The sequence below is a fragment of the Cyclopterus lumpus genome, chromosome 17 (assembly GCF_009769545.1).
Source record: "Cyclopterus lumpus isolate fCycLum1 chromosome 17, fCycLum1.pri, whole genome shotgun sequence".
Lineage (NCBI taxonomy): Eukaryota > Metazoa > Chordata > Actinopteri > Perciformes > Cyclopteridae > Cyclopterus > Cyclopterus lumpus.
This window is the reverse complement of record NC_046982.1, coordinates 17,972,081-17,994,651: the sequence shown is the minus strand read 5'-3', so window position 1 is coordinate 17,994,651 and position 22,571 is coordinate 17,972,081. Positions and strand designations below refer to the sequence as shown.

Sequence of the window (22,571 nt, the reverse complement as noted above, 5' to 3'; positions counted from 1 at the left end):
ATCTCTGCGTTCAGCCAAAGAGAGCGAGAGAAAGAGAGAGGGCCCTCTTTACGGGGTTGTGATGAAAATGATGCAATTATTTCATAATGATTGTAATGGCGGGGGTTTTAGGAGTCTTAACTCGGCCGTGGGAACTTTAGTTTTTGGAGCCCTGTCAGAGAGCTTCGATGGAGCGAGCGAGGACATCCAACGGGGACGAGTCCGGGCTCGCTCGCAAATGAATCTCTCTTCACTGGCACATTTTGGTCGTTCGTGCACGCTGCCTCATACACGCACACGCACACACACACATGCATGCACAAACAGCGATATGCGAGGACCATGTGTTTTAAGTCAGTCTGTGAAATGTTGTGTTTTGGGCCCAGACAGGATGCACCTTCTGCTCCGGGGTTTGTGGTGATGACTTGCACAGACATATCTTGCCATGCTTGACTTGTGCGCTGAGCCGCTAGAATACCAAGCAGAGCAACCACACACGATTCCCTTGGATATCCAGATGCATTGAGGAATATATATATATATATATATATATATATATATATATATATATATATATATATATATATATATATATATATATATATATATATATATATATATATATATTATTTTTTTTTTCTCGTTATGAACCTGCTGCTGTTGGTCAAGTTCGTTCACAACCTGTAAACAACTTTAAGGCAATTGTGTTCCTGCTCTCGGCTCCCTTAATGTCGTGTGGCAGGAGTTGTGCAGGAACACCCTGTTCTAGGTTCTAGCTGGCGACAAGTTAGTAGAGTTGAAATTTCAAGTGATGCATTTAGTCTTTTTGCGAAAAGCATTTGAGAATCCTCCGGTGTGCTGGGGCTACTGTACAAGGAGGGTGAATACATAATGCATACTCGTCCTCCATACTTAAAGGGTTTTTTTGGGGGGGGGGGGGGGGGGAAAGGCTGAAATAATAGTCTCGGTAATTTCTCACAATGTTGCACAATTCAGTTTGAGTGCCTCCCAAACCAAAGTATCCAATTCTACACTCTCCGCGTGCATCATTTATCAAAACTGGCCCGGGTCATCGGGCTCCGCAGACATCCAGAACAAATCTTCTCCGCTGCGTTTGTAATCTATAGAACATTTGCGGGTCCTTCTCGTTTTGAATACATCTAAAACCAACATGTCACAACGGGACAAAGTACATCATCACATTGATGTACTTAAAATACATCCAATACTGCCATGTACTATATACTATATACATTACCTACAATCGTACGTATACAGCCAGAGATCCTGCCCACCGTTGTACTTGTACTCTCTTTTATTAACAACGCTCTGACCTCCAGTTGAAAGCATTGTTTCTTTCTTTTAAGGAGGGGCTTCCAGCCAAAAACATCTTAATTAAATAAAGCCAGTTCAAGTGTCTATTGCACTGTGCAATAATACAATTGGGTAGAAAAGAAGCCCACTGCTCCTAAAATACGACTAATAAAGACTTGTTCAGGCGACTTCGACAATGGCTGCCCCTTTTTTGTTCGCTAGGATAAACGTAGGCGACTTCCATCGTGGCGCCGGTTACTTTTGTTTTTTTTTATTTCTCTGTCAACGGCGCAGCGTCTTTTCCGAATAAAGATGCAAAGTATCGTTGTCAGATTTCTGCTGTCCGTGCGAGATCCAAAGTGCTCGTTTCAACAACAAGGCGCCCACTCTGCGATTTCCCCCGGCGCTCTGTAAAGTATCGATGTCTCCCAGGATGAGCGTTGCTACGCCGAAGGTCGGCTAATGTACTTTATTTTCCCTAAATGATAGGGGATGTGGGGGATCTCCGACGTAAGTAGATGCAGAATTAAATGGACCACGAGAGGTCGGCTCGTAGATGGACACCGAGGGCTCTTTGAAAACTCAAAGAAAGTGTTTTCATGGTCAAAACAAATGAAATCCAACTTATGCATGTAAGAAATGACAAGCGCACTGGTATTTATCTTCTCTGACATACGGCATAAATCCAAGAATCGTCGTGCTGACTGTTGAGACGATCGTGCTCCAAAAGTTTTCTGCCTTAACTTGTAGATGAATGTTTGTTTTTGAAGAGGCAAAATGACAACAGGGAAGAGTATTTGTGTTAGAGAACCGAGCACAACAATGCATTTGTTGTTTGGCGATTTAAACACAAGCGAGAAGCCCGGGTGGAAGATTAGTTCGTAGAGCACCGAATGAAATATTGGCCAATACGAGCCCGAATACTCTCACCCGATGCCGTGTTGTACGTTTCAGGAGGCTGTCGAGAAACCGATTCCTGTCTCTCAGCGTCGCAGTAACTCTCCATCTTTTCTTCCGTTTCTAGTCGACCTGCAAGTGTGTCTGAGATAATTAGACTGGTAATGATATAATATTGAGTCAGTGGTCTTTCAGATCATCTCATTATGTTTGTGACAACTGAACTCCCCCCTCCCATCGGTCTGTTCCCGTCTTCCCTTGAACCTCCTCTCCCATCCATGCAGGTACGTCGTTCTTCATTCCTCAGACCGGCGTGTTTTCATCTCGCCTCCCAATCTCACACAATGTTCCCCCAGAGCCCAATGAACCCCACTTCATAAGCAGACCAGATTCCACCCTGTGTTGTGGATCACTCCCTGCAGGAGTCAGTCTGCTATAAACTTCTATTAGAATTGGAAAGTAATATATATATATATATACATCATCAAAGGTATTTTCTTGCTCATTGAACAGCACCCCCGACGCACTATTAAAAAACAGATTACGTTTATGTTGCTCGGTCGTAAAACAAAAGCGGTCGACCTCACAAGACGTGCGAGCGTGAAAATAGTTTTGGATAGTTCGGCGACCACAGAAACTGGACGACGGTCGTGTTCACCAGACTCGATGGAGGGGACCGGTACCGGTGCAACGTCAGCTTCCAAATGAACAGCTCCGCCTTGTTTAGCAGCGTGTGAGGAGGAGAGCACGCCGGCCTTGTGGGGTCGAAGGTTGCCGGGACAGGACGTCCATTTTTGCCTGGAGTCACCTTTTTAAAAGTTCTGACCGGCAATCAAGTTTGATTCTCTCCTTTTGAACACACGCTCTTCAAAAACACATCCGAGCAGTTCGCCAGTCGTGGGCTCGGGTTTTGGATCCTACACCTCCAGTCGGAGTGGTGTCTGACTGGCCTAATCCCGGGCCCAGGACGGCTCAGGAGTCTCCAGGGTGCTCGGGGTGGTGGTGATGATGAGAGGGGGGGGGGGGATGATCTGCCGAAGCTCCTTCGTCTTATTGATCCGTGTCATTCTGTCCCAGCGGCGACTTTGATGTGACAGTTTCATTTGAGCTCTGCTTATGGAGCCTTTAATTAGATTTCTGCACCGGGGCCCCTCTCCTGGGGACGAGGTGGTGAAAGATTTGATGATGGTTTGGGGGTGTGTGTGTGTGTGTGTGTGTGTGTGTGTGTGTGTGTGTGTGTGTGTGTGTGTGTGTGTGTGTGTGTGTGTGTGTGTGTGTGTGTGTGTGTGTGTGTGTGTGTGTGTGTGTGTGTGTGTGTGTGTGTGTGTGTGTGTGTGTGTGTGTGTGTGTGTGTGTGTGTGTGTGTGTGTGTGTGGGACTTTGGGTACTTGACGCGTAAGAGCTCACCTCTGCATTGGTGTGTATGTAGGTTAGGACTTTATAAAATGCAGAGAGTTGTGTTTGTGTAGATAGACTCAGACGGGGGAAAACCTCGACGCCTGCTCCACCTCGGCCCGGATTAAAGCCTAAACTCGCAGCTCTTAATACCGCCGCACCTCAAATCCACCCGCTCTTACCTCTGACTTAGCAGAACCACTTTTAATCGCAAGTGCAATATCTGTGGTAATGGGAAAGTCTCTCTCTGAAGCCACTGCAGCCCGGGTTATTATCTATGCAAACTTCAGCTCTCCAATTATCTACAGAGGTCTTAAAGGCAGCTCGGGCCGCGCCGAGAAGCAGAAGAGGAGCATTTTTCTTTTTCTTTTCAACAGAAACGGCTCCCGAATGAAATATAGATGGCAAAGTGGAAAGTTGTCGGTGGATTGTTTTAATGGTATTTAACCGGTTATCACTCAGCGTGATAACCAGCGTGCTGTTGCAGGTTTCTTCGCGGCAGTGAAACATTCCCACGTCTTGAATTATGACTGAATGCTGCTTCTGTTCAGCATCACGGGAGACGGAGCTGAAATGATTCGTCGATCAATCTGCCCGTCAATCAACAGATAAATGTACGCAAACCACGGACTATTTAATTAACCGTCAAAAAAATAATAAAACTAGAGAAAGATTGCTAAATATTCTCTGGTTTCAGTCTTTCAAATAAGAGGATATTTTAAATGATCTTATTGTAAATTCATCATCTTCGGGATTTTGATGCATCTCAAGTCATATCCATGTCATAGGCTGAACAATTATTACTGATTCGGCTTAAAGATAATCAGAAGGTCCATACCCGCCGATGAAAAATGAAACCAGCACGCGGTGGCGTGATGACCATCAACAAGAATGACTTTCAGGCCTTTTGAAAAGACGGGAAAAAAAAACACATCTAAAACTCACATCCCACTTCCAACAGTCCACTAACGGGTTCAGATCCACTTGAAAGCTCCGGGGTCGCGTCCTCGCCCGGCGAGCAGGTGGCTGGGCGGAGTGAACGGGACGTACCGAGGGTGCAGGAGCGTCACGCGCAATCCTTCAAACCAATTGGAATAATTCACCCGGAGCTGCGCTCAAGGTGACGCCACATCGCAGACGCGTCATTGGTCGACCGAAAGGAACCGCCACGTGCTGAATCATCTGCGCTGCTTCGGCGGCACTGGGAGCTAATTGACATAATTTTAAGATAATTTAGATACATTTGCAGTGTAATTTTCACCACATTCCGTGTGACCGCTCTTTCTGGACTCACTTGCAGAACATCGTCATTCATTTATCACACTTTGTGTGTGTGTGTGTGTGTGTGTATATATCTGTGTGTGTGTGGGGTCTCAAAACTTGTGTTAATCCCGGCAGAGTTGATCCCCTCCCATTTCAGTCATAATGTTGCCTAATCCAAATAAGGACCCGGCGTAATGACACCATATGAGATGTAATTACTATCAAATGGAGTCAGGTTTTCTGAGAGCGTCAGCGCTACTATAATTTCTCATTAAGCGGCCGTCACTCCCGTGGCGCTCCCTCGGCCCTCAGTTACAGCGGGGGCTTATGAGTCCTCCGCCTGGCTGGAGAAACGGCCTCGTATGTGGGTCAATCTCGCGTCTTCTGGGTTTTTTTCAAATCCTTTCGCCATACATATGCACGTTTCATGACGTTATAAATGTGATAAGCCAGTATCACGGAGTCACAGCAGTGACCTTCATTGACGTTTCAGAAAATCCTAATCTGAAGAGTTTTTTTAAGCGTGAAGCCAACAAACTACGAGACGAATCGCCACCATAACAAAAGATTTGACTCGGGTGAAAAAACTCAAATCTAGCTCGGATGGTCTCCGCATTATGGGTAATTATCTAAATCCGAATAAGAAGAAAGTTTTTTTTTTCTTCACTTTGGCAGCATCACCGTTGAGCTCGATATTCATCGGGCTCTAAATGTCTCGAGTTGGGCAGAAGTTTCTCGCGGCATCAGCGTCGGGGCTTTGTGGATTAAACGGTGGAGATGTGAGGAGCAGATGTGTGTGTGTGTGTGTGTGTGTGTGTGTGTGTGTGTGTGTGTGTGTGTGTGTGTGTGTGTGTGTGTGTGTGTGTGTGTGTGTGTGTGTGTGTGTGTGTGTGTGTGTGTGTGTGTGTGTGTGTGTGTGTGTGTGTGTGTGTGTGTGTGTGTGTGTGTGTGGAGCGTGCACAGCGAGGTATCGTGGCATATTTACAACATGTTTACTGGTTTGAAGCATGCAGACTAAATCGCGAGGACTCGCGGGAGAATTATGGATTTGTCTTTTGTGGAGGAGAACCCTGTCCTTTTTATTTTATAGCTCAAATGAGAAATACAGACAGTATATCTGTTTCGTCTTACTTTAGTTTTTTACCTCATTAAACATCAACCTCCCCCTCCCTACCTCCCCTCACTTCCCAACTTCTTTATTTCTGCTGATTTATTGCTAAAAAAGGAGCGTATTCCTCTTGGACTGACATTTCATTGTGCAACAGAAACAGCCCCCGGCTCTTGAGCCAGCTTGAGCCTTGCCAGCTGTGTTGCTACACACACACACACACACACACACACACACACACACACACACACACACACACACACACACACACACTTGAGTTCACGCTACGCCGGCCAGCACCACTCGTCCGGGCCAAAAGGAGTGACAGAAATTCCCGGCAGAGAGAGGGCGAAGCGGGCCAGTTCACGGAGTTCAGACTCTGTGGAGGAACAACTTAGTTTAAAGCTCGCTCCCCTCCGCCAAGTCGTCTTCGTGGAGGTTTGGTCCGGCCCCTTGCATCCTTTCACCCACTTGACCGGCGAGACCCATCATCTCCTTTCTCCTTGTCCTTATCTCCTCCTTCCTTTTCTTTCACCCCTCTCTGGCCTCTTCCATCTAAATTCATCCCCACCATCCTCATGCTTCCTCCCGTCAAACCTACCTTCTCTCCTCCCCTTCTCCCCTTACCCTTCCTTTTCTTTCTCCCCTCTCTGGCCTCTTCCATCTAAATGCATCCCCACCATCCTCACGCTTCCTCCCAACAACTCTACTATCTCTCCTTTCCTTCGCCCCTCCATCGCTCCTTTCCTCCTTCCCTTCTGCCTGTTCCCTCTGGCGTGTGGTGGAGGTCAGATGAATGACTTGTTTGTTGTCTTGAAACACAGACGCGGCATTAAAAACCAGACCAGTGGCCGACGGTCCAGTTCACTCCGGGGTCCTGTTTGGTTACCGTCAGTGCAGCTCTGCTGTGGGCGGTTTGTGGGAAATCCAGTGCTGATTCCAGTCCAGACTTTTATTTTTTTTAAGTTTGGAATTCAATTTTAGACTAATTAATCAAAACACAAAAAAAGAAAACGGTCCATTGACGTCAGAGAGGCTGAAGCTCTGAATTGGCAGCGAAAGGGGAAGAAATGACTGCAAGATATTTGAGATAAAGTAAATGTCCGGTTGTGTTTTATGAACTCTAATCTAATCTACAGTGCAGCCCACGCTACAGGGAAAAAAAAACAATACATATTTGATTTTCTCCTAATTAGAGAGCTAATTTCTTCCTAATTAAAGCATGAATAAAAAGTTGGGTTTTATACGTACCTTGACCATAAAGGTTTTTTTAAATTTATATTCAGTAATGACATTTTAAAATATATAACCAAAAACTACAACACTGTATTTGGTTTTTCGGAGCCCAGTTATTTCCGCTGCATGAGTTCACGGCGAGAGCCAGTTTCCTTCCAAAAGCTATTAAGCCCTCATGTCCACACACAGGTTGTCCTACTTAATTAAACATATATGTCCACGCACGTAAGCGCGTCCACATCTGCATCGCATCGCATCACACACACACACACACACACACACACACACACACTCACTCTCTTACAGTCGCCTACTAAGTGTTGATTAGTCCCATGAAAAACAGGTAATTGAAGCTAAATATAGCCCTCCGTGTGATTAGCTCTGATAGCATGTGATGTATGGTGTTCATTAGTGGTGCTAGCTAACTACCACACACACACACACACACACACACACACACACACACACACACACTTACACTTACTTAAAGGGATACTCTTCTGTTTTCCTACCTTATCTCCAGGACTGTAATGGCAGGAGTGATGATACAATTACAAGGTGAGAGTCTCACAGCGCTTTCTCCTTCAGAGCGCCCAATGTTAGCCTCCTACAATAGTGTTAATGAGAAGACATTAAGTCGTGGTCGTGTTTTATATTCTGCCATCGCACACACAATAGGAGCCTCTATACAATCTAGTATACAATGAGACTGAATAGGCACAGGCAGAAGTATGTTTGTTTATGCCAATATCCCACATTCTTATCACGAAAACCATATAAACAAAGAAAATGTTTTATTCACCTCCCAGAAATTCTTTTGAAAACCAAAAGTGAGTTACACCTTCATACAAGCATTGTTTTTCTATAATTTAACCCCGACAATAGAACACGCATCTCCTTTTAATCCATTTTATTTATTTATTTATTTTAGCTCATGTATTGAAAATAAAACATTTCTACACAGTCTGGCAGTTTCCTCTGCCAATAGAAAGTTAATTTAATTTCTTACAAAAGAAGAACAAAGCCTTAGTCTTATTACATTGTATAAGTGTAAGTGTATAGATACATTATTAAAAACAGAAAAATCAAAATACAATGCATTTTAGGACCAAGAAAAACGGTTTGTTAAAACGTTAGTGATTCCCAATTTAATGGATTTGATTAGGTACTAAATTTGTAAATACCCACAGTAACTTGAGTGCATTTATTTTCCGCGTGGCCGGCCTCGGTGGGAATTGAACCTGTGCCCGTGAACAGTGGTATTCCCTCGCTCCACCTGTCAGGCCAGAGGACAATCTTCTCTTTAGTGTGTGTGTGTGTGTGTGTGTGTGTGTGTGTGTGTGTGTGTGTGTGTGTGTGTGTGTGTGTGTGTGTGTGTGTGTGTGTGTGTGTGTGTGTGTGTGTGTGTGTGTGTGTGTGTGTGTGTGTGTGTGTGTGTGTGTGTGTGTGTGTGTGTGTGTGGTGGATTAGTTGCACAGTCTTTCCTGCTGTACCCACATCCATCAGCTTTCAGCAGACTGTGGGAACTCCTCAATCGAATTTAAAAAAATCTCCGATATCCAGAATCGTCACGTTAGCCGCTGAGTGAACGAGCAGACGGGGCCAACGGTTTAAGTTCAACCTCAGCCGAAAAACCAAACTCCTCAGTGGAAGCAGGACTGCACGACGAATCAAAAATGTTTTATTGAAAACAAGATTTACCTGGTTTTTCAAATGGCAGAAGGTGCAATATTTGTTGAAGGCGACATGTGTGTCAGAATGCCATTTTAAATCCAATATAGTCGCGCTGCAGACGTCCTACACGTCACATCCCTCAGACTTAAGAAAACACAGCTGTTAGAGTATCTAAAATCACGATTATATATATAATTGTTATATTACTTCGACTGATAATATATATATATATATATTGTGTATTTTATATATATGTATATATATATATATATATATATATATATATATTAAAAAATAAAATAAAATAAAAAAAATATATATATATATATATTGGCCGTCCGTCAACAACAACAACTCCTCCTCCTCCTCCTTTTGGGGAGCCAAAGTTCAGGAGAGTTCTGCCAGTTAAAAGTTCAGCACTAAGTGGTGAGACAAGAGCAACATCTTTCAGGGAATAAGAGTCACAACTCAGCACTCTTCTCATTTTGGAAAATTAATTACCCCCTCCCCCTCACTCCCACGCCCCGTCTGATTGCCATTTCCAGTTTGGCCTTGTCTCAGAAGGCCAAATGTCCCCCACATGTTTTCTATTTTCTGGATTAAAGTGAAATGGATAGTTGGTCAATATGCCACACACACACACACACACACACACACACACAAACACACACACAAACAAACAACACGCACACACCTGGCCAATGTCATGTCCCGTCGCCCTACATTTGATCCGTCTCTGCCGCTCTCCGACTCTGATTGTCTGTGAGCTCGGTGAGGCCAAGGTCACCGCCTCCCGCTCAGCCTCCAACGGTCTCTGTGGGAGTTTGGGGTTGCGCTGCTCGCCTCACAGCCTTGGCTAATCTTAGCCACATCTGTCACATCTTTCCCTTTTGATTTTGCCTTTTTCAAAATGGTCTCCAATGAAATTCTCCGCAACATTAAAAAGGTCCCAGAAGTCTCGAGTTTGTCTTTTCCTGAAACTTGCAGATCAGAGCTGACTCGTGAGGAAAACAAAGCGACATGAAATAAACCTCAGAGTGCTCTGTCAGACGCTGCACTTGCATTTCATCTGCATGTGGAAATAAGACGGGATGAGGCTGAACGTGAGAGCCGGTAGGACGAAGGAGACTCTGATGTCGGTTCTGACTCATTTATTCCCCCGAATGAAGGAAAACAACCACGATGACTTCTGGTTCGACCCAAAGGTGGTTGGTTGGGGTCTGGTTGGCGTCTGGTTGGGGTCTGGATGGCGTCTGGTTGGGGTCTGGTTGGGGTCTGGTTGGCGTCTGGTTGGCGTCTGGTTGGGGTCTGGTTGGGGTCTGGTTGGGGTCTGGTTGGGGTCTGGTTGGCGTCTGGTTGGGGTCTGGTTGGGGACGGGGGTCTGGGCAGGGCAGTCAAGTTCTTCCACATCAAAGTGGGAAGAGCATTCGTGGGCCGTGACATGGGGCTGGGATTTGCTGATGTACTTGTCATCGCTAACATTCCCCCCCCCCAGCGCTAGGGGACAACAACGGCACAGGCTCTCTTAAGGTGGGCTGACATTTAATTAAGGTGGACCAGCCGTTTTGTCCAACTCCTTTTAAAATATTGTTTTTTTTTTAGTATAAATATGTTTTAACTTACCGTCAGGCTGTTGACTTGCGGTTAATTATTAACGTCTGGACTGCAAACCTGAAAACATAGTGCTGAACGTGAAACACATGTCAGCAGCAGCAGCAGCAGCGTTTTGTATTATTTATTTGTTACAGTCGGAAAGGGAGGAACATCTCATGAACATGCTTTTCAAAGTCATAGTATTTTGAAGTACTCGCATCAGTACTCTGTATCGGTACCCAAATGGTAGCACTTGTTCTTTAAACACAACCGGTATCTGTGCATGCCAACCACAGACCAATACAAGTGGGTTCTCCAGGAGGTTAACGTTTTATCTTACCAGTGTACACACTTTAATGAGTACCAGAGGTACTTTTATTCCAAGTCTCTGCTCTAAAATGCTGACAGAAACTGTCCCGCCTGTCTGGGAATGTGTGTGTGGATGAATAACTTTACCCCCCACCCCTCGTGTATTTGTTACTCATTAAGCGAGTTACACCATGTAACTCTAACTCTGCTCACGGCTCTGAAAACCCTCAACCTTCTCTTTTTTTGAGGCGTCTTTAATGGAGCCGTCAGCAGTCACGTTCCTCTCCGATGACTCTGGGAGATTTCCTGTAAACGCAGGGGAAAGAAATGTCACCAAAGAGCCAGAGTGTGGCTAAGTGTATATACTAAGACTCCACTTACCGCCGTAAGAATGTGGGACGTCCCGTCTGCAAAGTATTATCACGTCGTCTAAAGTTACCGGCCGTCCTTTTTGAAAATGTTTTTTTATTTATTAACGGTTTTATTAATGGCGGCGCTGGGTTTTTCTTTTCTTCTTTTCTGCCATGTTGAAACTGAACTCCTCACACAGACCGCGTCCCGACCCGACCCGGGGGTGCCGTCGGTCACGGCCTGTCGTCACTCTGTGGCTTTTGGGCTGCGGCCGGCTGATTTCTGAGGTTTTTGATGCCTGTCGCTCTTTTTTTGGGGGGGGGGGGGGGGGAACGGTCGGCCGGCCGCACTTTCTTCAAAGTTCCCAGGAGCATGTGACCGAAGGAAAAATGTTCTGGGCTGCAGTTCTTTTTATTATTTTCTTTTGGCCGAAGAGGAGTGTCGGGACAACATGTTTTGGATTACACAGCTGTGTGGGCGAAAGTGAAGTGGTTACTTCCCAGCTTTCGCTGACTGCGGGGCTTTTCTCTTTGTTGCCCCTCTCATTTCCTGGCACGGACCTGGTGTAGTGCCTGCCAGGTGGATTTGGGTTTCCAGAATCTGGGGTCATCTTTGTTTGCAAAGTATAATGCACACATGGGGATTTTTCTTTCTTGGTCATAGAGAGTCTTAGTACTTCTGGGACTACCTTTATGGGAGTAGCTGGTACAACAACAGACATCAAATAAAAGGCCAAATAAAGACATAAGCAATTGTTATTGCTGGCAGATGAATTTAAAACTCAAAGTCAAATTATAATAGACTTGGAGAAGGCAATTACCAAAAGATGAATAGATGTATTATGAATTGAAATACAAAAAGCAGTAATTTTCTACACGTCCAGTCCCGAAGACTCTTATTTGTTTGTTATTAAAGTCGCAGGTGTATATGTTAAAGAGAAAGAAGAGTTTTCCATTACGATCCAGTAAACCTTTTGTTATTGTTTATTTACATGCGGTCTCTTGATGTGGTGTAATTCCGTGTGAAATCGTAATGACTTGACATTATTTCATGTGACGAGGGGATAAATCAAACGGTCGCTAGGCGACCAAGAACAGCTCGGGGAGATTTATGTTTCGGAGTTGGTCAGCCAGAACTAAAAGCAACTGTAATTTTTGGACATCAGCTCAGGGGGATTTCTGTTTAAATAAGACTGGGCGATCACTGATGTGCCCCCCCCACCAAAAATAAAAAACACACATCCCCAAGGGATTAATTCCCCTTTGAGGAACCTTTTGGTCTGGCTGCCAGTGTATTGTTCTAGCCAGAGTTATGATGATGATTTATGAGCTGCAAGTGACTGCTGGAAAGTGGACTGACTCACACTTTTCCGTTGTAATTTACTTTTCGGGAGGTCTCGGGCGTGTGTGTGTGTGTGTGTGTGTGTGTGTGTGTGTGTGTGTGTGTGTGTGTGTGTGTGTGTGTGTGTGTGTGTGTGTGTGTGTGTGTGTGTGTGTGTGTGTGTGTGTGTGTGTGTGTGTGTGTGTGTGTGTGTGTGTGTGTGTGTGTGTGTGTGTGTGTGTGTGTGTGTGTGTGTGTGTGTGATAAAGTGATCACAGTTTGATAAAAACACATACATCCATGTGCATTCTCTCACGTACAGTTTTAGTATTCAATCGTTTTAAATTTAATCTGAACCGTCTGGCTTTTATTGACACACTCTCTGTGTACACGCCCTGTTTCCCTCAGGGTAGACAGCCCTGCTGATTGGACGCCACCTTTTTCTGTCTGTGTGTGTGTGTGTGTGTGTGTGTGATGCCGTGGCAGGCAGGTTCAGGGGCCGCGCGCGCTTGTCAACAAACCTAAGCAATTAGCTCCGACTCTGGGCTGTTTCATAGCACACACACAACCATTCAATCAATAAAACATCCACCAGGAGTCCCAGAGGGAGCGAGCGCCGCTCACAGCGGATGAACCGAAGGAAACGTGCCAAAGCGGACGCTCGGTTTTGTTTTCTCGTCTTTCGTGTTTTTCATTTCTCTTATCATCTTCCCGGCATAATGTTATCACTATCATTGCAACGCAACTCATCTGCATATAGATATGCGTACACGCAGATTACTCCACACATTTAACAATTTGTAAATTCCAGTGTGGGAAAAAATATTGGTGATTTCAGCGCCTGCTTTTGTTTTGAGTCCATTCGACAGAAGGAAACTCTTCCCGAGGGCGAACGCGCCAGAAACAAACCATTCTGTTAATAACAGTACACACTGTTTATTATTAAGGCTTTGTCAAAAAATGGCGTTACTCCAAAGATTGATCATTTCCACCTCCTCAAGGACATCGAGAGTCCCCCCACTCCACTCCCGTCCCATGAGTCTCTCTGAAAACTCCCGCGCACACTCCCGCTCTTCATCCATCTGTTTTACGTCCACTCGTTTTGTTTTTACTCTCTTCTCTTCGTCCACACGTTCTCCCCACGCACACACACATTCCACAACCCCCCACCCCCTTCCTGCCCTTTGACCTTTATTACCCCCCATTACCGCGTGTACACACATTAGCCCCGGGCTGACACAAGCTCTAATTTGAAGTAAATGTCTGCACATTTGTGTAAAAGGCCTAATGGGAAAAATGAGTCGTGTGTGTGTGTGTGTGTGTGTGTGTGTGTGTGTTCCCCACCAGGGAGTCTGTCCAGCTTGCTATAAAACTCCACAGCTCTCAGGCTAAATGTGGCTGAAATGAAGGTTTAATGCGCTGGAAAACTACTAGTTGGATTTGAAGTGTGTGTGTGTGTGTGTGTGTGTGTGTGTGTGTCTGGTGTTTTCTCAATGGATTGTGTGGGTGTCTCTGCGTCGTTAACGGTAATTGTGTACGCTAATGCTCCTCTTCCAGCCCGGCCATGTTCGTGTGCGTGTATGTTGGAGTGTGTCTTTTAGCGCGTACCTGTTTTAAGTTGCGTGTCTTTTTGGGATATTTCCTTTAAGCGTGTGAACAATGTTCTTCCTATGAAGTGACTGTGTTGTGCCTGGACTTTAAAGATATACGACGTGTTGGAGAAAATAAATGCACTTCTGGTTCTGTTTATCTCTTCTCCCCAGTCAGTAGTTGAGGTAGATAACAAACCCACCAACAAGTGTGCATTGTGCATCATTGTAGCTGCAGAAAAAAGCATGCAACTCTCTTTGAATTAGTCTTTTAAAAAGTAGGGGACAAAATATAACGTCTTTCAAAAAATATCTTTTGTATTATTGATATTTAAAAATGACTCTTAGCCAGACACCTGACAACCCTACACACGAATCGGCGACTGTGGCGGCACAAGAAAAGAAAAGAGAATGGCACCCATATTTTGACAGGAGGCCTCCAGGTGATACGTCTCTAATTTAATATGTTTCTAACATCTTGTGATCTCCGCCCTCCCTCCTCCAGTTGATCGCGGTGTATGACGAACAGGAGCCCCATCATGGAGGCGACGGCACCAGCGCCAGCTCCACCGGGACCCAGAGCCCCGACCTGTTCGCCGCAGACCTCAACGCCGGCAGCGGAGCCTCGGCCTTCCACCCCTACCAGGTCGCCAGTGAAATCGAGGTCACGCCCTCCGCCATGCGCACCAGTAAGTCCCAACACTGGAGGGGGAGGGGGATTTCTAAATGTGTGCATTCTTTGAACAAAGGGGACCATCATCTGAAGATACATTTACTTAACAGGTGATTTATAATCAAGTCGGTTCCTCTTTTACTCCTCTTAAATTACAAATCTGTCTACCCCCCATTAGCGTCAAATATCAGTATACAACCGCAGTATACAGCAAACCCAACAAATTACCTTATCACATCTCGGCGGTACCTCGGCCCTGTCCATAAATTCTGTTAATTGGACAGGAGGGGCGCTTTTTCCTATTTATTTTTTTTTCCCAGACGCAGATAGCCGTTTGATCCGCGGCCAAAGTGGCTAATTGGTTCTATTCGCTGCCTCCTAAATCAAATGTGACGGCGAGCCCGTCCACCTCGGCAGAGCTGCCGACCAAGTCGCTTCTTCTCCCATAATTACCGCCAGTTTTGGATGGGAAACTGTCGCTTTTATGTGATTTGTCAACTCCATACGACCACATGCAGAAGCAAACAAGCACAGATTTACACAGAGATGAACACTCTCGCTTCCATCTCAAATATTGTCTCTCTCTCTGACTGAAAGTTGTGACTTAAAGTAAAAAAAACGAAAGAATTAAACTATCAATGTGTCTTTTTGATTCACAAATACGTGTGTAAAAGAGCTTTTTAAAGCTGAGTATCCTGTTGGCCTCCGAGAGGGAGAAGTGTGAGAATGAAAAGACAAATAATAAGGGTTTGCTCATGATCTATTTTTATTCTTATTTTAAGCAATATGGCTTTTTTCTTGAGTGTGATTTTTAAATGACCGTGTGTCGATTTCTCCAGGACACGTACAAGATTTCACACGAGGCAAACGAATAAAGAGAAGCAAGAACGGGTTGAACGCCTGCATCTGATTGGCTGTTAATAGTTTGTTCTTTGTATAATATAATAATAATAATACAAATACGAAGCCCGTCTTTTTATTTGTTTGCCCCTTCTCCCCCGACAAGTATATACAGCGCGCGCATGCACACACACACACACACACACACACACACACACACACACACACACACACACACACACACACACACACACACACACACACACACACACACACACACGGATGAACGAAACCGAGCATTTTTTAATAAGCATCTTTTTATTAGAACTTGCACACTTGTTGGAGTATAACTAATCCACTAATGAACTGTGGACTGGCATTGATTGACATGGCAGCCACCAAAAATCTCCCATTCTGTCTACACACGCACACACACACACACACGTATACACACACACGTATACACACACACACACATAAGCGTGCAGAGGTCACTCCACTCCTAATTGGATTTCTGGGTGAGATGACGAATGTGAATATGCATAAGAAAATGGAAATCTTGGGCATAATCACACCTGCCAGTTCCGTCTAATTTAACCGTCTCCGTAATAAGTTCTCACCCCGTTTAATTGACAACACATTGGGTCTTTTTTACGAGAAATGTCTGACATGGAAGAGAAGAAATTAAATGATATATATGTATATATTTATTTTTTTACGAGCGTCTAATGAGAATAGCTTTCAATCACTATTTTTTGTTGGATGACATGAGATGACATTTTTTTGCTTTCAGATAGTTCTTTTTTTCTCGCTCGGCGTCTCAGCCACAGCCTCTCAGTCTGGTAGTGAAGTTTACAGAAAACTGATCTGTTTATAGTCTTTAAACATAATGTGACAGAGAAGCTCAGCGGCACATCTTCCTCACGCAAAAATAATAAACCAGATCATTCAAAAACAGTTCATCTCACACACCGGACGCCAGGACAGTACGCTGTGTTCACAGTGGTGTGCGAAACGTCAGATATTATAGTGTTGTTTGTGAACAGCATAGTTTATCCCAAAAAAAAAGCCAGAACTGAATCGAAATTGCAAAGTTTTGCTCTTTCAAAGTTCAAGAGCAAAACTTGAATTTTCAGGTTCACATCTTCTTCTTTTTTTCAAACGAACAAAACTATTGGCCTGGATTTGGTTGCATAGAGGCGTCAAAGATTTGACATTCACGAGCGAGCGGCATATTTAATGTCGTAGAACAAAATGTTAAAATGGCATCAGCTCTGTTTAAAAAAAAAAAAAAAAAAAAAAAGTTGTATCTCTGGCATCGAACCAAAAAACCCATTCAAACGATATGGAAATATGCAGACTCATTCCTGCACCGCTCTATCAACACAGCAGTTCATCTGAAGAGGTTTCCTGTGTCCCAAAAGCCTCCTGGGAGTTGTAGTTTGAGGTGGCGTTGAGACGACTTGTCAGAACAGCCTGCACTCTGGCCCCCCCTCCGCCCAGAGTGCCGCTGCCTCCCACCGTTGTTTTAGGTCCCACGCTCCGGCTGACCCGGCCAATACCAGTCAGCAAAGTACACACACACACACACACACACACACACACACACACACACACACACACACACACACACACACACACACACACACACACACACACACACACACACACACACACACACACACACACACACACACACACACACACACACACACACACACACACACACACACACACACACACACACACACACACACACACACGCACGCACACACGAGTGCGCGCTCACACATTTCCAGATGCTCAACAAACACTGTAGCTGTTGGCTCGGATATAGTTCCCCCTCATTAGTTCATGAGAAAACATATACACATAAACAGGGACACACACACACACACACACACACAAACACACGCATCCTGGAAAGGGAACATGGGAACGAGACACTTGGCATCGTCCTCTGAGGAAGACGCTTCGGCTTTTTTTTTAACAATTTCACTTTTCACTAAATATCCCTTGTGTGGTCCGCTGGGTGCCTTTCGGCCAATCGCATGTGGGCCCGTAGGATTTTAGGAGATGTTTAAAAGAATAAATAAAAAAAGAATAATTTAATGCCATAACATCGCGTCGTGTGTTCCAGCGCAGGCTGTGATGTGATTTAAAAAAAAACCAATAACATTTATTTAGTTTCCGAGCCCGCGCTGCCCTCGTTGGAGTTGTTGTTTGGTCCTTGGCCCGCTTCCCACGCACCGCAACTTTATAAACAGAGTGAAGCATTTTAATGGACGGCATTCCACTTCCACTGTGTGTTTCTCAATAGGCTCGTGTTGTTGTTCCCACACGCCGCTCTGATCTTCACCGGCCTTAAAGTAGAAACCAGAGCTGCCTGATTAGACTTTTTTAAAGTAAAGGAATCTCAAAATGATTAATTGCCTTAATTTGCAGGCAACGTTTGAGCAGTACAATTAGTTCCAGCCTGTTAACATCAATCATCCCCACTCATGACATTACATATTTGCCTGGAGTCTTATCACTTACAGCAAGGGGAATGGATTTCCATACATGAAGTACAATAAGGCACCTTCTCACAAGTTAAAAGCAGTTAAGGGGAAGAAGATCATCCATATTTATGTCCTAAAACTTCCCGTCACTCTCAGATATGCCCCTCCACGTCCGGCGCAGCAGCGACCCCGCCCTGCTGACCATCAACGGGCCGTTCGGCGAGCCGCGGGTCCAAACGGAAGAGCCGCCGTCCAGGAAGAACCCGACCCGCTGGTCCACCACCGCTGGCTTCCTGAAAGCTCGCCACGCCTCCGGCACCAACAGCCTCGAGAGGAAGGTAGGGGGGCTCATTCAAAAGGATTCCAGTTTTTATCTTATTTATTTGTCCCAAAAGTCCCCCAACGTTTAAAATGTGCAGATTATACCGTTTTTACTGACTTTATGAGAACTATTTCCCCGTGCCTTCGCAGAGTAAAGCTATGGACACGTACCGCAGTCTGCCGCGGGACGCGGGGACGCGGGCCAATCAGGGCGAGTTCCAGAGAGAGACGGCCCGCTCGTCACTCAGCGCCAATCACCCCATGGTGGACCGCTGGCTGGAGAGACAGGAACAGGTAGGACCGTGTTCAGCAGCTGGGCGTGGAAGTGAGTGCCCTACAGGGCAGTTTGAAAGGGGAGGGGGGGGGGCGAGGGGGGGGAGGGGCTTTCACGTAATGCCTTGCAGAGACACGGGGCCAATGTTTTTCACCACAAAATTGGCCAGAGCCTCGTGGGTTCAAAACGTGGTTCTGCAGCTGGTGATTATGTGCCAACCAGAGACCGAGATGTTGTCGAAAAGGGAAATGTGTGTGAGAACTTAAGCCGGAAGAAGTGGAGACGAGTCTGATCCCTCCATCGAGCCAGCATGCAGAGATTTACAGCGAGTCTCGCCACGCCGCTATCAGTCAGCCCCCTAAGCCCGTTCTGAGTGGCCAAGATCCAGTCCAGAGCCCCGACCCAGTTCCATCACTCAACCCCTCCCCCTCCCAGGCCCCTTCAGAGCCCAGAGGTGAAAAGGTGAGGAATTTCCACCTTAAATCCACGATGACACATTAGGTCGCGGAGAGGAGAAATAATGTTGATACAGTAAAATAACATGAGCCTCATTCGGTACATGTGGTCCTGTTTAGAAGGCGGCCGGGGGCCCCCGTTCCCACCGGGGTCCGGCACGCCAAAAGCTTTGTTGGAATACGATCATAAAATATGATAACATAACATCCACTTACCTTTGCGAAGGTTGCATTGACTCCGCCTCCTCCCCCAAAACCCATGTTTTCACTTCTATAATTATCGTCATAGGTTAAGTAAACATGTCCCAAAGAGCGTGCACACACACTCCACAGAGCAATTGCTATCTTATCTTTTTATGGGCGAACATCTGCATTACTTACTGGGATTATCCAAGTGCACTTTTTTTGATGAGAATCTAAAGTTGAACACATGCGAGCTGCAATGGGTACGAGCCAAAACCCCCGAGAGGACAGTGGGGTGCCGTTGGTCCGCCAGTTGTTTACCATCACCGTAGTTCTGATTCTGCATGTTGATGGATGTCGGCAGCAGTCAGTCACACACAGACTGTGTATAAGAACTGGGCGTAGTCGTTGTAAAGCATACTCTACTTTCTGGTCTATTTGACTCTTAAATGGAGCATGATTTACTAAATGAACATCATACAGTGTTGAAGACTTGAAACTAGAGATTGAGACCATAAAACTCATGTTTACAATGTTTACTGAGGGAATAAATCAAGAGAGAAGCAGAGTCATTTCATATAGACTTCTATACAACCAGAGGACTCGACCCCTGGTGGTCAGCGGAGAGAATGCAGTGGCTTCACTCGGCATAACCGGACGTGGTCTCCATGAAGTAGCTCACGAGCTACCAGTGCCTCGCAAACCGTTCCTGATTGGCTCGTCAGAGGCCCAAAGAACATGTGCGTACATTTGATAACACAACGTCACTTTGTGAACCTGTTTCTATCCAATCAAATTCACAGACATCCGGCCCCCAATCCTGACAACATTACCACATGTCAACTGAACCCAATCCACAGCAACTTACAGCTGCTTTTGCAAATGTACAACTTTGTGCTCCAAGTAGCTCTCGGAGAACTAAAACAGGTTGGACCCTCCTGGTCTAGAATAACTGATTTCATTTATTTCGTTTCATTCCCTTCCCCCCCCCCCCCCCGTTTCTCTTCCTTCACAAGCGAAAACGCCACGGACTGAAAACGCTGGCGCAAATCACGGCACAATTTGACCCTGCCAGTTGCAGTTTTTTTTTTTCTCCCTTTTTTTTCTATTCCTAATCAACATATGACAAAACCGTTTAATTTGATTCACAGTGGTGTGAAAACAGTGCTGCAGATCTGCTCTTGTTGGCCTTTTTTCCCAGCGGTTTTTCCGTCGGAGAGCGACCGCAGCTGACGTACTAGTAATGTTGTCTGGCTCAGAATGCAGATGCATACTGACAAGCCAGCTGGCTTTCGCCTCCAGCCTCAGAGTAAAATGCACAGTATGTCCCGTTCTGCCGCTGGGGAGTCTCTCTTTTTCAAGCGAGAACAAAAGACTTTGAGTTTCGGTGACATCGTGAAGCAGCGTGGCATCGTGGGTGTTGTCAGGCGTCGTAACCAGTCAATGGAGTCAACCTTTTCCCCGGTTCGATACAAATTACCTCGGTTAAAGTTACAAAGATCTCTGGGTTTGAAATGATTGGAACCGTTTGGGATAATGTAAATACACAAATTAGAAAAATTAATGGGTCTAGTGTCTATGAATGACGTTGCCTCTGAACATCAACACAACCTCAAACCTGGCGACTGCGGCTCAGTGAAAGAGCGGGGTCGTCCTGCAATCAAAGGGTCGGTGGTTCGATCCCCGGCTCCGCTGGTCCATTAATCTGTCCTCGGGCAAGACTCTGGCAGGCTGTTCCTGTGGCGTGTTAATGGTTAGTTGGATACCTGATCGGCAGGTGTGAACCTCACATGGTAGCCCACTGTATGAATGATGACGCGTAGTGTTCGCTTACATGATATTTGAACCCGCAATTTTTTATATTTTTGTTATTCTGTAAGTTCTTTTGTAAACGGTTACTTTTGGCCCAAAGGGGTTAATCGCACAACGAGTTCCCACCATCTCTCCCAGGCTGCACCGTCATCCCTCATCTGTCTTACACCAGGTTTGAGTATGAAGGGGGGGTTAAGTGGTAGAGGTCACTGCAGGAGGGTGTAGTTTTGTATTTATGACCTGCTGAAGACCATCTGCCCTCCTCTCCGCACACACACACATGGACACACACAAACTCATGAACACACGCATGGACACACACAAACTCATGAACACACGCATGGACACAAACACGCATGGACACACACACACACACACACAAACACATGGACTCACGCATGGACACACACACACGAATGAACACACACAAACTCATGAACACATGCATGGACACACACACACGAATGAACACACACAAACTCATGAACACACGCATGGACACAAACACATGGACACACACACACACACAAACACATGGACACACACGCATGGACACACACACACACACAAACACACATGGACACACACACATGGACAAACACGCATAAACACACACAAACTCATTGACACAAACACATGGACACACACATACATGGACTCACACACAAACTCATGGACACAAACACATGGACACACACGCATGGACACACACACACAGATGAACAAATGGACACACACACATGCATAGACACAGGCATGGATGCACACGTAGACACAGACACACATAGACACACATGTGCGTCCGCTGACATCAATCTGTGCTGGCGTGAGTGGGGCAGGAAATAACCCCGACCGACACAAGTCACATCATCGTTGTATTTTCTTCTTCTCAATGACACAAACGCACACACACACACACACACACACACACACACACACACACACACACACTGCAGTTTGTTGGCCGCCCTCGTACAGAATCTCCCTGCTGCGCCGTCGCTGGTTTATGTCCCGGCGATTTAAGCGCCACTTAGCCCACTCACTTCCGGGACTGATGTTGCAACTGTGCTGCAACAAGAGAAGTCTTGACAGATGAGATACCCCACAATTTAGAATATGAAAAAAAAAAGGCTTTTGTTAGAAGAAGTCTGTCCTTGTCCACTGTGAGCAGAATGTTATTTTAACCTTTAATACGTTATTCTGATGGTCAAATAACCCCGACCCGTCACGACATATCGTTTTGCTGGAATGGAGTAGATGCTGTTAATTAAAAAGGCTCTACAGTTACACAGGTTCTGGAGCACGAGCAGCCGACGCATCCTGGGAAACGTCGACGGCACTTTGACAGAACAACAAGGAGCAAATGGAACCAGAGTCTGATCGACAATGAGTCGAGTTATGAGAGGTTTTTTGATGGCCGTGCTGCGCTTCTGAACCCGTCCTACAAGATAATTCTGCTCAGAGATGATCCCAGGGAGTCGTTG

At 45.6% G+C, this 22,571-nt stretch overlaps 1 protein-coding gene across 6 annotated transcripts in view; it reads left to right on the top strand.

Moving 5' to 3' along the window:
- The window catches only part of LOC117746238 (partitioning defective 3 homolog), a 181,566-nt gene that overhangs the window by 42,227 nt on the left and 116,768 nt on the right, over nucleotides 1–22,571 (top strand). For all 6 annotated transcript variants that reach the window (XM_034555254.1, XM_034555253.1, XM_034555252.1 and 3 more), the window contains exons 3-5: nucleotides 14,534–14,717; nucleotides 18,199–18,380; nucleotides 18,514–18,657. In XM_034555254.1, coding sequence (XP_034411145.1) covers nucleotides 14,534–14,717; nucleotides 18,199–18,380; nucleotides 18,514–18,657 — 510 coding nt within the window. The remainder of the gene's footprint in view (nucleotides 1–14,533; nucleotides 14,718–18,198; nucleotides 18,381–18,513; nucleotides 18,658–22,571) is intronic.